Here is a 16,722-nt window from a genome sequence, read left to right as displayed (position 1 = left end):
CCCATGAGGTGGGGGAAGTCAGCCTGGATTCCTGTGCCTCCTCAGAGGGACAGACATCTTTCACCTCCATGCCATCAACGGCTCACTAAAGTCACAAAGGGGCAAATCCCATTTGAGTCAACAGCAAAACTCCGAAATGACGTCAAAGGCAGCAGGATCCAGCTGAAAGTGGGGGAAGGAAAAAAAGAGGAAGGAAATGGAGCCAATCTTCTTGAACTGAGAATGTGGATGGGGGAGAACAACCCATCTCACTATCGCCGGGTTATTGGTTTTACAGGGAAAGGCAAGAGAGGCAAAAGGAATGACTTGGAATCCAAGTGCAGTTTTATAGACACTTAGATTGAGGATCAGCACAGGTTTGTCTTAAAAAAAAATCCATTCCTTCCATTTGTAAATTACTTTAATTTAAATATTTTGAGGTTAACAAAATGCCTTTTGAATCAGACATGCCCCCAAAATACAAAACAGAAACAGAACCTCCTCACAGAGGGTAACCTCCCCCCCGCCCCTTTTTTTTTTCTACGCTGGCGTTTATGGACTGTAAGTTGGCTGTCCTCCAAGGTCTGACACAATGCCTGGAGTGCTGAGAACAGCTGGAGTTCATTTTCTTCCTTCAAATCTACACACTCTCCTACGAAGCTGCGGTTTGGCATCTCTACCGAAGAGAGAGTTCAGTGCAACAGAAACGAACCCCAGCCGGGTTTCTTTCCTATCCAGTGCTCGCTGGGCAAAAGAAAATAAAAAGCCCTTCCCCTTCCCCCACACATACGTACACGACGGACTGTACCACACAAAGGGTCGTTCACGGCTGCTAGACATGGGTCACGTGGAGAAATGTTTGCAGATAAAACCAACACTTTAACCCCTTCCCCCATTTTTTAAGATAAACACCAAGATGCTGGGGACTGGGGACTGTGGAGAGGCCTGGTCCTGGCTATTCCTGCCTCCTCGGCATGCTTGCAAGTCGCTCTGCACCGTGCACAAATCAGGCCAAGAGCTGGCAGTTTGGCCGCCGTTCAAGTATGTCAGCGAGTCCAATCTCCCCCCTCCCCCATCAAGTTCCTCAGTGTTAGGACCACTGTTAGAAGCGTTATGGTGTGGTACAGCGTGTCTCGCTAGTGCTGGTTTAGTTCACATTCGGTCAGGCGGGGGTGCCCAGAGCCCCCTCCCACGTCACAAAATCACACACTGCAGTTTGTGAGAGCCGGTCGCTCTGTCTCCTCGCCATTTGGTCTTTTTCTTTTTCTTCTGGCTTTTCTCTGGGATCTGTTGCCTGTTTGGAGGAAAGAAAGAAGCAAAGCCAGTGAACCATCCATGCTGTTTAGGCTAGGGGTAGATAGACAGGTAACCTACAGCTCTAGGAATCAGTCAGAAGAGGGTGAAATGACTTTCCCCGCTCCCTGATCCCTCCGGCAGGTGAATCTCTCCTCTTCCCTCGTGCACAAGGAGGCACGGGGCCAAAACAGAGAAAGAACAAAGGGACATGAACTCTGTCAGTGAGAGTTTAAATATCTGTGCTGTTAAAGGAGCCAACATCCTGGCACAGCTTCTACGTACGGTGAGAGGGAGACGAGAGTTCAGGAACAAATTGTATTTCCTGGGCCTCCGGGCAGCAGGTGCTGCTTTTATCAAGGTCTCTTTCACTGTGTTGCTGGCCAATTTCTTAGCTTGCTAGAGCTCTGAGACAGGGACAGTATCTCCTGGGGCAGCACCTCACCCGTTGCAGGCCCCACTGGTATTCGATAATAGCAGTAATCACCATAGCACTGCCAACCACCCCATTAGAGTCAAGGAGCTGAAGTGAATGAAATTTGGAGTGAAGAACAGCCTTCCGTCGGAGGGGGTAGGAGGAGGGGAAGGCCTCTGGAGCAGCTGGTAAGGAAAAGGAAGGGAAATCGTGTGGCTACAGAAAAGGTGACAGCCGCAAAAGTGGGCGTGGGTTCCGTTGCCATGGCAGTGGATTGCATTGTCCCATTTTAGAGGAGCAAGGGACTGCAGAGAAACAGAAATCAGGGGAGAACTAAAGCCTGTTGCAGATTCATGCCGGGCTGGAATTTCCCCCAGGGCAAATGAATTGATCTGGAATCAATCAGCTTTTTTTTTTTTTTTTAACAACCCTGCTGCTCAAATGGGTTCTATCCTGTGCTGATACATACAACATTTTCCAAGCCGGGCAGAGTGGCTCAGAAGGAGAAAGTGTTCCGTGTCCTCGCCAGACAGCAGCCCCTCGGAAGACCCTCCAGACAGAAGGAATTCAAAGCAATCAGCAAGGCACAGCCGGGATTCCCTCCCCGCTGGATGTCCCTGCAGCCCTCAGTCACCTCCTTCTGCCAGTGTTGCAGGAGTCATCTCTTTAGTGCCACTACAGTTCCATTTGAGTTGCACCTCTGTGTTACTGAGGGCCTCCCAAGTTCTCTGGGTCACAAGCTAGTCAGCGTTACGTCTTTTAGAAAAGGGGACTGGCTGCTACACACAGGGCTGGATCATCAGCTGGTGTAAATGGGCATAGCTCATAGATCATTAGTTTCCCTAACACTAATGCGAGTGACACTAACCAGTTTAGTAGGGATGTGAGTGGGTAGCTGGTGCGGAAGTAGCTGGCCACAGTGGGTGGGGGGTGGGGCCCCCACCACTCAGCCCCCTTTAATCAGTTAACCAGTTAAATGTAATGTTTAACCAGTTAACTAATTAAATGGGATTTTACATCCCTACAGTTTACACCAGGTAAGATTGGCCCAGAGCTGCAGAATAAACAGGAGAAAGAAAGGTTGGGTAGTTAAATGCAGGACTTGGGGTTGATGCCACAGACTTACTGTGTATCCGTGGCAACTCACAAAGGTCTGAACCCTAGTCTTTGGAGTATTTAATCTGTGTGATGGGGAAACTCCCTAAACAACCGCCTCAGCTTATTTCATGGGCTGAACAGAAAGTTAACCACACCAAATACAGGAAGCAGGCTTTGCCAACTCTTGCGATTTGATTGCGAGCCTTGAGATAGTTGGCGTTTTTCTTAAAAGCTCCAGCTCCTGGAGCCGTTACTTATGGAGAATCGTATCTTTGCTTTTTTTAAATGCTACTTATGGAGGAAGAGAAAAGCATAGGACTCTTAAGGGCTCAGAGACTAGAAAGCACAAAGCTCTCACAATAAAGAAACACAAAAATCAAGCCAATCTTATGATGTGTGGAATCTGATGCATGATTTTGGAACGCTTGCCAATACTGCATTGCTAAAGAGAAATGTGTGGTCCTTGACTTCTTCCTCTCACTGCAACCACATTCCATTGATATAGAAGTTCGAAAGACGTGTTGAATGAGGTTTTTTTTTCAGGACAGTTAACTATTCAGAGAACTGACCAAACCCAAATCTACTGCTTAGTGGTCTAATTAGGAAGCAAGGTAACATTGCCATAGTTTATATATGCATACAAAGCATGCTGCTTTCAGGCAACACTGAGCAGCATTATACAAAGCTTATTTCTGGAAGATGATCCCAGGGATGGAGAATTACCCTGACCCTGTATTACAGTGGGAAGAGGACTAGTGTAGCTCAGCGGTGAACTTACAGCACAATGAAGGGGATCAGGAAGATCCTGATAATTCACCTACCAGTTAGATGCGGGCACCACTAACTATATGGATTGCGCCAAGCTCCATGGAGCCAATCCCAGCACTTGTAAGAAAACCTGGGACTCAACCAAATGCAGCTCTGCTCAGGAGGAGCACAACCATTGGCTGACAGTTGCCATGGTATTACTCAGACTATGACTCATGGGCTTGGTTCTGTCTAGAGCTAGCCCCTTATGTTTGGGAAGCAATTTGGAGATAGGTGCAGGGTTGTAGGACATTTAAAATGACATTTTCCTGACTACAGCTGAGCTCACAATTTGTGACAAAAAATTAAGCAGATGATTTTTATCCTTTATCCGACTGTGGATAATCCGTGATGGCCTTTTAACAGTTTTCTTAAAGCACTTCAACAAAAATTAGTTTCGATTGATCAGATAAGGTGGTGGCCTCATTTATGTTCTCTAATTGAATGAATGCACATGATTTTTTCAGTACTGAAGGCAACAGGGCTGCACAGCTGTCTAACGGGACTAGTGGAGCCTAACAAACGATGCAAATGAAGAAAAGAGCCGAAACGTGACTGTAAGGTCCTGGTGTCCATGTTTTGGGCTAGCACATACAGAACATATATTTTAAATGTAACTTTCTTAACCGAGAACATTTGACTTGGAGTCACTGAGAAACAACAAATAGGGAGCCAATTATTTTGTTGTGATTTTTCAACATAGTGATGGATAGTGTTAAGAGCTCAGTGTAATTAATACTAATGCCCAGCCTACTAATTGCAAGGTGCAGAATAGATCAGAAACATCCTGGGATGTTGCCAACTGATATCTGTAACACTCTGATAATTTTCCACCCACACCTTCCTTCTGCTAGCTTGAGATGATTTTGGAAGAGTGGGTAGCACCATCTGCTTTCGATGGAAGCTGACTCAAAGCTGTGGTAAGATAAACAGTAACAGAGAGGCGCTGTGTGTAAGTGCCTAACAAGTTTCATTGCTGGGGAAGCCATTTCTTCCACCTCATATGGAAAAAATATAGCTTCACCTGACAGCATTAGTTATTAGCACAACAACTTTCTTTGACAGGGCAAGAAGCCTTGCGGCTGAAGTTGGGGGGAAGTGGCAGATGTGGTATGTCTTGACTTTTGTGAGGCTTTTGGTACTGTCTCACCTAAACACACTTGGCAAATACAACCTAAATCGGGGTAGGCAAACTAAGGCCCACAGGGCTGCAGCCAGCCCATCAGACCTTTAATTTGGCCCTGAAGATCTTGCTGGGGAGCGGAGTCAGGGGCTTGCCCTGCTCTGGCAAGTGAGGTTGGGGGTTTGCAACACACCACACGTGTTGTGGCTTCGCTTAGTTCCCAGAAGCAGCAGCATGTCGCTCCTCCAGCTCCCGTGAACAGAGACAGCCAGAGGGCACCATACGCTGCCCCAGCCCTAAATGATGGTTCTGCAGCTTCTACTGGCTGGGAACCCTGGCCAACGAGGGTGGAAGGGGCAGCACTTGTGGATGGGGCAGGGCACAGAGCTACCTGGTCGCACGTCTGCAGAGGAACCTGAGGGGAACGTGTTGCTTCTTCTGGGAGCTGCATCAACCAAAACCTGCACCTCTGACCCCCTCTCTCATTCCAACCCCTGCCCCAATACTCTTCCTGCCCTCTGAAACTCTCAGTCCCAGTGTGCAGCACCCTCCTGAACCCAACCCCCCACTTCAGAGCCCACCCCCTCCAGCTGGAGCCCTCACCTCTCTGTACCTCAGCCCCCGATTTTGTGAGCATTCATGGCCTGCCATACAATTTCCATACCAAGATGTGGCCCTCAGGCCAAGACGTTTGCCCACTCCTGATCTAGAGGGAGCGTCTATACATGGGTGCATAGCTGGCTGGAAAACTGTTACCAAAGAGTAGTGATCCACGCTTCACAGACCAGCTGGAAAGGCAGATCAATATTTTTAGTTCAGGTCTGTTCCATATTTTCATCCATGATCGGATAATCGTGTGTTACAATGAATGAGGCACCTCCTGCCAACAACGGTTAATCCATGGGCGAGTAAAGTGTTTTATGGCTCACCTGATTACTCTAACAAGATCATGGAAGGCTTTGTCAACATTCAAAGGCGGGTCCTTGGCACTAGTTTCTATGTATGGAATCTGAAAGATAAAAGCCCAGCACCATAAATACTAGTAACATTTTGCTGGTGGACAATGAACCTTTCTCAAGTGACAACCCAAGGAACTAGAGCAACTTGGATGCAAACCAAAGGGTGGTGATATAATGACTAGCACAGAAGAACTGTACTGAACATATTTAGGGACACTTTCAAATAGTCTCTTAGGCTATGTCTAGACTGCAAGCCTCTTTCGAAAGAGGCTCTTTCGAAAGATACTTTGGAAAGAGCCTCTTTCGAAAGAGAGCGTCTAGATTGCACGTTGAACTTTCGAAAAAGCGGCTTGCTTTTTCGAAAGAAAGCATCCAGTGAGTCTGGATGCTCTCTTTTGAAGAAGCCCTATTTACATTGAAGAACGCCTTCTTTCGAAAGAGGAACTTTCGAAAGAAGGCGTTCTTCCTCGTGAAATGAGGTTTACCGCCATCGAAAGAAAAGCCGCGTTCTTTCGATTTAATTTCGAAAGAACGCGGCTTGAGTCTGGACGCAGGGGAAGTTTTTTCGGAAAAAGGCTACTTTTCCCGAAAAAACCCCTGAGTCTGGACACAGCCTTAGAGCAGCAGACTGTTTAATAAGGGTGCTCTGAACCATGGCATTCATAGCACAGAATCATGCATCTTGGGATATCTCAAAGCCCTTTGCCAACAAATGGTCTAAACCAGTGTTTCTCAACCTTTTATTTTTTATAAAGTACTCTCTTTTTAAAAAAATGATAAGCACCCGCAGTACCTACAGTTTTCAGACACACAATTTTTTTCCTACCATTGCAACACATTCATTTAAATTACTTAATTGTAGCCAGGCAGGCGATGACATTTTTGAGTGTAAAAAGTACAACAATAATAAAGTGCTGTAAAACTTAAAACAAAAATTCAGTTTTCTCCAAATTTCAGTTGTGTTGACGTACCCTCCAGACTTCTCTCGAGTACCCTAAGGGTACTTGTACCACTGGTTGAGAAACACAGGTCTAAATCACTATGGGCGAAATCCTGTTCCCATTGAAGTCAATGAGATTTTGCTATTGGTTTCAATGGAGCCAAGATTTCATCTTACATAGAGAGGTCACTTCACTCAACATTGAAATGAACAAGAGGCAGAATGTAGCCTTTGGGGAACAATGCACAGCTGTGCTGTACTGGAGTTTGGGGTACAAAAAGAAAGTTATATCCAAATGAGACTGCCTGGAGAAAGGCAGGTAAGTGAAATGTTGCCATGACATCAAGGTGAATTTGTAGAGTGGACAGAAAATTCTTACCAAAGATCATAGAATCATAGAGCTGGAAGAGACTTCAGGAGGTCATCAAGTCCAGCCCCCTGCCCAAGTCAGGACCAATCCCAACTAAGATCACCCCAGCCTACAAAATATGCAGCATACAAAACAGCTAGAAGTCTAAAGTTCCAAATTTGGGGGAAGTAATTGCAGCGGTTATTATGAGGGATGTTCTTTCCCCCTGGGATGTACCTGAGGATATGAAGACTACATTTACAAAAACAAACTATGCGAGAAGTTTGCTGGAGAACAAACACTTGCTAAACATACCTTCCCGCTACACTACATTTTAAGGTCCTTGAAGGGTGATTTCTACAATTATCCTTCAGATTTCGAAAAACTTCTGTTCAGATGATAGAGAAGGTCATTTTCCATTGGTACCCAAGTGAACTTTTTGGTTACGTGTAGTTGACATACCCAGTGAAGAGCTACATTTGTAAACTTGACTGCTGATATCCCATGTGAAAATTCTGCATTTGCACATGCAGCACCTTCTATGCTACTGAAACAACATAATTCACAGCTATGTACTGGGTTGTTGTTTAGGTTGTCTGGCTCGCTACTCTTCCACAAAAGCTTCTTTACAGGACTGGGAGTAAATATACCTTGAATAATTCACATGATATTATCTTTAAAAGTCCTTTGGGATGCAGCAAGTTCCATTAAGTCTTTTTCCATGCCTGGGAGCATTTAGAAGTGATTAACCTAGTATAACAGTGATTATCATCTTACTTGGGAGCCATTTCTGGAGCCAAACTGCAGTATGAATAATAGGGAGTTGACAAGTTGGTTCTGGTTTACATGAGTTTTACACTCATGTGATTCCATTATCGTTAATGGACTTTCTCCTGATGGACAACAGACGGAACTCAGAATTAGGGCCTGTGCATCTACTAACGACTTTTTTTGCATTTTCATGTGAAGAGTGCATTCTGTCCATCTTGTATGCACATTCGTCCCACCTGCACAGAACTTGCATTACCTGACTTTATGGTACGTGTGCACCATAGATTTAGCCATGTGGGTCCCAAGATAATAGAGAGGTAATATATTTTGTTGGACCAACTTCTGATGGTGAAAGAGACAAGCTTTTGAGAAGCTGGGGGTTCCTCTCCCAGACTTGAGGAAGAGCTTGTCTCTCTCAGCGACAGAAATTGCTCCAATAAAAGATATCTCACCCACCTTATCGCTCTAATGACTTTATGATCATCATAGCTCTGCTATAGTATGGCGTACAAAACTGGTACTGCTTCAGCCATGTACCGGCCTCACTGGAAATTACCTCTCTCTATATTACAGGTTGAACTTCTCTAGTCCAACACCCTTGGGACCTCACTAGAGCTGAACCACAGAATTTTCCAGGTCATGGGAGGTCAATATTGTCTAGCAGCATTACCAACACTTCTACTGCTTACTGTCTTAGAAGACATTTAGGGGTAAATTAGAGCTAAATAACAGTGCAGAACACTGAAAACCAGGACTGGTGGCTGTAAACAAATTTTATGGGACTGTGGGAAACATGGCCACACCCATGATAAGCAGCTATCCAGCTAACTAAAATCATGCTGGACCACGGATGTGCCGGACTAGAGAGTTTCAGCCTGTACTTTCTTTGCGGTTTATTTGAAAATGTAATTGCTATTGTTTAATTATAAAATAAGTGATCCAATTAAACTCCAAATGCAAAATGAAACTCATTCCAAATGCCTGTAGTGAAAATTAAAATCAGAGTCAAAACAACATGCAAAAACCTCAAAACAAACCAAAAAAACCCACTCCACCCACAAACTTACGTTATGTTTAGTTGCCATTTCTCTTCCTTGTTCCCTAGTGATTTTCCGCAAATGCATTAGATCAACTTTGTTGGCCACCAATATCATTGGAAAAGACTCTCTGGAAAAAAGCAATTAGGAGATTTTCAGTGTTAAGGGTTTAGGGTCAGCTTCCTTTTCAAATACTATCACCATCTTGCGTTTTCAGGCAGAAAGAAGCACCATGTAGGCATTTAGCAACTTACTTATAATTAGGCTCAGAAGAATTAGATATTTTATTAGTAAATGTTTGTAAATGTCATTGTCAATGTACCCACAAACCCAATGAAAAACACTTTATTACTTTGTCTGTATAGTTTGCTTACTATAAATGAAACATAATGCCTGAGAATGTATTAGTGTCAAAATCCTATGAAGGTGTAGGTTTGTCATATCCAAGGCTTCTATAACAAAAATTGGGCTAACTCCTGACCTGCTGTAAATCAGCATAGTTCCCCTGAAGTCAACAAAACTATGCCAGTTTAGTCCAACAGAGGATCTGGCCATATGCCTTTTAAATCTGGCCCCCTGAATAATCACGATCTGTCATTAATGCTAGTATTCTACTGAGCTAGATTCTCCTGTGAATTTTTACCCATTAGGCCCCATGTACATCCAATTAAGTGTAGTTATTGAATGGGGTTTAACTAGTTTTGAAACTGTTAAATAAGATGAAATGGCTTTTACTATTTTACAATTTTAAATTGATTTTACAATCAATTTTACAATTGATTTTCCTTATTTCTTTAGGAAAAACAAAATATCACATCAGCTTTTTTCCCCTTTACTTTCTAAAATTATGATTTCTATATTATTTGCTATGATTTCTATATTATTTGCTATGACAGAACCATAAGGTTTGCCTTGACAAGTAGCCAATCTTACTTATGTGAATACAACTTTTGATGAGTGTTACTTTCAGTTCACATGAATGTTCAGACTTACTTTCCATATTTTGTTTTCTTCAATGAGACAGAGATGGACTCAATCTTTTCTCTGGAATATTGCTTCATAACTGTGGCTGGAGGTGCATTGTACGCAGCTCTTTGAATTTTCATTTACTCTTATAGTTAATTATGATAATATGGATTTAATTTACATCAGAGTGATAATGAATATTGATTCTATGTGTATACTGGAGTAAATGCTTTGCTCTTTTTGATGATTCAATTTTCCTCTGGTTTGTAGCACAGCGGTAGAAACAGAATAAATTTGGACAGTATGTAATTTGCCTTGTTTACGTCAGAAATAAAACTCTGGATATTGTTCCCTGTAGTGAGTTGTATGATTGCTACTTGAACAAGGCAAATACATTTAACTGTTGTAGTGTCAGTAGCTGTAATGAAAAAGCACCGTCTTCTAAATAACTCTAGAGAGAAACCATAACTAGTTTGGATTTCAAATCTCCAAATGCTTAAGGGGACATACGATTCTTAAGATGAAGATACAACCAAATTCTGTTGTCATTCACTCTGATGTGAAGCTAGAGTGACGGCTGGACACAGTGTAGAATCCAGTGCCATGTTGGATGAAACACTTTTCTCGTGCTGCTAATAGAACCTGGGCCTTTTCAAATGATTCAAGATTTTTAAATAAGCAAAATTTACTCTTCATCATTTGACAGTTTGTTTAGGTTTTGCGCTTCACTCAGATTGGACTGGGCAAGACGAACATGTTTCTTTCTCGTCAATTTCACTTCCCATTTCTCATAGGCAGCCTGTTGTGTTTGGGTTTACAGTACCCCTGAAGGGAGGAGAAAGTTTCTTACCAAAAACAAGAGGGTGATCCATTTTCAATGAATTTTATTAGCTAAAACTCATGTCTAATCATAATAGAAACAAAGTTTCATTCTCTCTCAATTTACAAAGGCTTCACTGTTGACCTATCTTAGGCCCAGAATTTAAGAGAATGTGGCAGACATGGAGAAAATCCCATTTCTCTGTCTAGGAGGCAAATAAAAATGATTGGTATTTATGTTTATCTAGATGCAGTAAAAATACTTTCATTTCCTACTCTCGTGGACACTTCAGTGGAAAAGCATTCCAGCCATAAACCTCCCATGATATGAGTCCACTCCTCCTTTCGGGGAGTTATTCAGAGCCGAAAAGAAGCCAGCCACAAGGATTGAATCCTCTGGAACCTGCTCTTGAATTCTCTCTTGTTTAAAAAAACCATGATGAATGGAAAAATTAAGTGCTTTAAAGCTGCAGGGATGCATGAACTAGAGTCACACTCCACCCCGTGAAAATTAAAAAAAACACCCTGGTGCACTAGAATGGAGAAGAGGGAATTATTAAAAGATGAAAAGATTCTATGAGCTTCCTCTTTGATCTTTCTGAAGTACTGGTTAACCGCTGGTTTAGACCTCTAATACTGCCTTATCTTTTGTATTCTCCTCTATGTAAATCTTCATCAAACAGACATTTAAATGCAAACACACAGAGGTATTGTTCATTGAAAAAGAATGCCACCTAGATCTCAGAACTTCCCATCTATAGATCTCAAAGCACTTGACAAAACGGGTAAGTTACTTGATCCCATTTTATGGATCTGGAAACTGAGGCACAGAAAGGGAAATGACTTGCCCAAGCTCACCCAGCAACCAATGGCAAAGACAGGTCTAACTGTGCTCTAGCTGTGGGACCATAATGCCTCCCCAACCGCAGTGCTTTGTGTTTAAGGGAGCTCTTCCCTCCAGTGCACTCACCTGTCTTTGACTCGGAGGATCAGCTGGTGGAACCTGTCCACGTGTTCAAAGCTGGCTTTGTCTGTGACAGAATAGACGATAAGGAACCCGTCCCCCGTCCGCATGTATTGCTCGCGCATAGCGCTGAACTCCTCTTGCCCTGCAGTGTCTAGAACTAGCAAAGGGGCGGGGGAAGGAAGGGGAGAAAAGTGTTAGTCATTTTGCCATCTCTAATCTACATTACAGCTTTCTTCACATTTCCACCTTCACTGAGACGACTCTCCGTAACTGACAGCTGCCATTCCAGGCTACCAGTTTGCTTCCTGGGTAAAAATCAGGTAGCAGGGGTGGTTGTGATCAGAGAATATTCCTAGCCATATGAGCTAGTGGAGGGAGAAGTACTATCTTCCCTTCATTGTATCATCTCCTTCTCTACACCCGCCATCCCCACACAGGACCAGGTGACTTCCACCTTCCTCCAAAGCATTCAGCATCGGTCTCCGCCACAAGCCGGATTCTGAGTTCGGTGCATCAGCACACGGCTAGTCCTGACTAACATGTTTTAATCCTCATCCTTTCTGCCTCGCAACCCTTGCTGTTCCCCACTCAGGAAAGCCCATGTCTAGGAAGGGAGAGAGAGGCCAGTGCCGAAGACACTGCTACTCCCTAGACCAGCGGTCCAGGTGGAGGCGGGACACACGTTTGAAGAACTTCTTTTTGTTTACATTCCTCGTCCAAAACCAAAACGTTATTTCACACTGTTCTTTGTTCCCGGCCCAAGGAGGAGAGCCTCAGGGCCAATCCTAAAGCCACTACCTGGCTAGGAAAGACAGTGAAGTTTTAACTGACCTCCCTGTTTGAGGTTCAGTCTGCAGCTATGAGTCTGTGAGCGTGCTTACATTCTGCGCCTGGCGGGGATTCTGCGTAGCAATCTGTCACCTGCACCATCCCCTCCAATCCCCAGCACACCACTAGCAGAGCGGTAACCAGCATGGGAAGGAGTGGGCAACAATTTTGGCAGGGGGGCCACTTAATGAATTTTGGTACATGGTCATGGGCTGCACCCGGTGAGCTCTGGGCACAGCTCACATTACCGATGCACCCAAAGGTTGCCGGAGGAATGGAGCCACGAGGGTTGATCTCAGTCTTGACCATCATCAGTCATTCTGTGCCTCCTGATTCATAGTGAAAGGCTGGAGAGTCTCCATGTTTGATTACCAGTGCGGGAGACTCAGTTTGCCCATCACACCCATGTGTGCAGGGGAACAAGGGAGGAAGGAATGGGGAGGAGCACAGGAAGTCATGGAGGACAATGGCCGAATAGGATTCTAAAAGAGACTGGAGTCTATTGGAGCTCAGGTCCGAGCCAGTCTGGCAATTGGTGCATTAGGGTAGGTTCAGCAAGCCACATCTGCACTCCTGGGTTCAATTCTGTAGGCAGTGGGAAAGCCCCCGAACTGTCACCTTTCAAATCCCAGAGCATGCGGGGAAGCAGCAGGGTAGCAGCTAACAGGGGATCCTCCGGGTAGAAATTAGACCACTCTACAGAGTGGAATACTGGCTATTCAAATGCCTAGGGGAGGTTAGTTAGTGCCTATTATGCCCGCTGGCGTGTAGGGCAGCAACGAAGGTTCTCCATTTTTGTCCGCTGGAGGTACTGGGTTAGAAAAGCAAAGCAGACAGCTGGACACACGGCCTGTCAGCATGTACTGCCCGCATATGCACCAGGAAAGGAGACACAGGACCATAAGCAATCTGCTGATTTGGCTGAGGGTGCTTGGCACAGGGGTGGGGTTTGTAGCCCTAACAAGACACCCTTGTTTGCGTCAGGTGTTGAGGTTGCCTTGGTTTACATAACAACACAAGAATGGCCATAATGGGTCAGACCAAAGTATCCTGCCTGCTGACAGTGGCCAATACCAGATGCCCCAGAGGGAGGGAACACAACAGGTAATCCTCATGTGATCCCTCCTCTGTCACACAGCTCCGGAGAAACAGTGGCTAGGGATGCCATTCCTACCCATCCTGGCTAATAGACATTGATGGTCCTAACCTCCATGAATCCATCTACAGTAAAACCTGTGTTAACCGGCATGCTTGGGGATTAGGGTGTTCCCGTTATCTAAAAATTCCAGTTATCTGAGGGTCCTATTAACCTAGGAAAAGCCAATGGACAATGATAGTAAAACTCGTTTTTAACATTGGTAGTTTTGTGGTGTGAGGCACTTGGTCCCACATTTCTATTTTGAGTTAAAGATGATTAGTACTTTTTAAATAAAAAATTAAGCCAATCATGGTAAACCAAGCAAGGGCTGTGAGCCTGAAGATGTGACAGTATTGTGGCTGGGGGCAATGACGGTAAACAAAGTTTTCTGATTAACAGAGTGCCGGATAACAAAGGTTTCACTGTAGCTCTTTTTTGAACCCTGTAAAAGTCCTAGCCTTCACCACATCCTCTGGCAAGGAGTTCCACAGGTTGACTGTGCACTGAATGAAGAAAAACTGCCTTTTGTTTGTTTTAAACTTGCTGCCTATTAATTTAATTTGGTGATCCCTAGTTCTTATATTGTGGGAATAAGTAAATAACTTTTCTTTATTCACTTTTTCCACACCCGGCATGATTTTATAGACCTCTAGCATATCCCCACTTAGTGTCCTCTTTTCTAAGATTAAAAGCCCCCGTCTTTTTAATCTCTCTTCCTATGGGACCTATTCCAAAGCCCTAATCGTTTTTTGTTGCCCTTTTCTGTGGACTTCTAGAGGATAAGCACAGTGGAGCTGCTTTATTCCTGGTGCTTCCTGCAGAGTCAGCACCAGTAGCCAGCCATGCCAGCCTGCCAAACATACCACAAGGAGAAGTGGACTCCGCTATCTGCCTCTGCGTGTTAGGCCTCCCTCGTAAAGGAAAGTGACTGGTCATAGCGTAACCTGCACACCTACTGGGGGTGGTGCACTGTCCCATGCAGTGCTACTGAGAGAGAATGAGTTTGCTCTACAGCAGGAGTGGGCAATCATTTTTGCAGGGGGCTACGTCATGAATTTTGGCAATGGTCATGGGCTGGCCCCCCTGGAAGAGGTGGGGCCTCAGGTGGAAAGGGGCTATTCCCTCTAGGCATGGCTAGCCCTTGGCAGGAGAGGGACACTTGGTGCGCTCCCCCACCCCCAGGCCAATCAGGGCCTGGGGTAGGGGGAACGCACAAAGTCTCTGGCCCCCGGCCCCACCCTGGCAGGGGTGTACAATGCCTAGAGGGAACCTCCAGCCATTTTGAACAGCTGGCGGTTCATTCTAGGCACCGTACGCCTCTGGCTGGGGGAGGGAGCTGCCAGCCGGGGGCCAATTTCAGTTCGTTGGGCTGTGTGATAGAGCCAAGAAAATGGGGACTGGGAGGGAGGAAGAGGGGGTGAGAATCTTCATCCCTCCTCTCTTTCCTTGTACACATCAGTGAAGGACCAGCTACAGCTGGATGGGGTATGGGGGGGCTGATTCCACATAGGGAATGTGGTGCCACAAGTCCACTCTCCCCCTACCTCCTCAGCCTCACTCTCTGGTAGGGTAGGAACAAGCTGTACCCTGGAGCCACCCTCCACTGCAGCCCCTGCCCTGGTGTCCTGGGGAGAATTCTGGCGGATTCAGCTAAAATCCCTCCCCCGGCCTCTCCTGGCAGCATGGCTCTCTACCCTCTCTGCCCATGGCTTCGTTCGCTGCCCTCACATTGAAGGCTGCCTTCAGCCTATGGCTGTTCCTGTGGCATTCCTCGGCCCGTCTGGTGACTGCTGTGCTGTCAGTCGTCTGTCTCACTCCTGACTTACAGCATACGCTGGTCCGGCCGGGATGCCTTGTGTCTTGGTCTCTCTCACACACCAGCCTGCAAACTAGCCTTGTTAGAGCAATATTTTCCTTGGCCTCTCGGATCTCCAGCCACCTTCCATGAGACATGTAAACATTTCTGCAGCCTCCCCTCCCCCTTCTTCCCCTTCGCTCGTTAGATGTGGAATCAGCGAGCATTACTGACCCCAGTTTCTGCTCCCCCGGGGCAGCATGGAACGCCAGACTCTGACACCGCCGTGCTGGGCTCCTGCCTCTCCTGTCTCCCTTGGCTCATTGCCACTGCCTCATAACAAGCGGCGACGGAGTTGCCGGGTCAGCCGCTTCCAGTGCAAGGGCTTTGGGTTGTGGTGCTCCTAGAAAGGTGACTGCGTGTTCCAATTGTAGAACAGCCCCTGGGGCCAGCCTAAAACATCTGTGGGGCCCCTGCACCCTGTGGAAATGGAGGCCTCCCCCATCTTAACTCAGTTTGGACCAGCTGAGCCTCTGTCACAGGGCAACCAGGCCAAACCTGAGCGGTACGGTGACCCCAGGTACCAGATTGCAACACCACTCACTCAAATTTGGGGTCAGAGCGCTGCTCGGGGTGGCCTGTCGTATGGGCAGCGTGCCCTCTAATTTTTCCCACTCCTGAGCAGAATGGATTTTGCGCCGTGCACCAGGGGAGGTGCTGCGGGACACGGAGGTGATGCGCGGACACATCTTCATAGTGGTGGCACCTAATACAATCCACGTGGCGGGGGTGGGGCCAAGGGGTTTGCATTCTGGGAAGGGGCTCCGGCATGGGGCAGAGGGTTGGGGCACAAGGCTATGAGGTCTCAAGCTGTGGGGTGGAGCCATGAGTGAGGGGGGCTCAGGGACGGCCCGGAGGGTCAGGGTGGGGGGGAAGGTTGGGAGGGCTCTAGCAGGGGGAATAGGCTATGGCGTGGGACCAGGTTTGGGAGGGGTTTAATGGGGCCTTCTCAATCGCAGGGGGGGGGGGGGGGCTGGGTTTAACACTGGGCTGCAGTGACTGCACGATAGATACACCCAAGTTCATCCCTAGAGCAGTTCGGGGACTTCAGAGGAGTTGCATTAGGGATGAATTTAGCTCAGTGAATTAGGCTCTGAATGGAGGGAAGATGCTGAATCCACCATTTGGGCCATTAGCCAGAGAACTTGGAACTTGTTGAGATTTCTGGAATATATCCACTCCCATTGATGTAAGGAGAGGATGTGGCACGCATGCAGCGTTCACTGTGACACTTAGGTTAAATATTATTCAATGTTCCCTTTTGTAGTCAACTAACGTTGGACCTGACCTGTGTTCCCTGCCCGCTGAGCGCTTGGGTGGCCGCCCAGGAGAGATTCAAATGCTGCCCAACTGATTAGCAGAATGCCTACTAGGCTCA

The 16,722-nt window shown here is 46.2% G+C and overlaps 1 protein-coding gene across 3 annotated transcripts in view; it reads right to left on the bottom strand.

The window, feature by feature from the left end:
• Nucleotides 1–382: 382 nt before the first annotated feature.
• The window catches only part of MRAS (muscle RAS oncogene homolog), a 65,860-nt gene continuing 49,520 nt past the window's right edge, over nt 383–16,722 (bottom strand). For all 3 annotated transcript variants that reach the window (XM_075933063.1, XM_075933062.1, XM_075933061.1), the window contains 4 exons: nt 11,527–11,680; nt 8,802–8,901; nt 5,645–5,724; nt 383–1,273 (listed from right to left, as the gene is read on the bottom strand). In XM_075933063.1, coding sequence (XP_075789178.1) covers nt 1,174–1,273; nt 5,645–5,724; nt 8,802–8,901; nt 11,527–11,680 — 434 coding nt within the window. In that variant the 3' untranslated portion in view covers nt 383–1,173. The remainder of the gene's footprint in view (nt 1,274–5,644; nt 5,725–8,801; nt 8,902–11,526; nt 11,681–16,722) is intronic.

Source organism: Pelodiscus sinensis, chromosome 7 (assembly GCF_049634645.1).
Source record: "Pelodiscus sinensis isolate JC-2024 chromosome 7, ASM4963464v1, whole genome shotgun sequence".
NCBI classification, from domain to species: Eukaryota; Metazoa; Chordata; order Testudines; family Trionychidae; genus Pelodiscus; species Pelodiscus sinensis.
The sequence above is the reverse complement of the archived record's forward strand: the minus strand, read 5'-3'. Positions and strand labels throughout refer to the sequence as shown.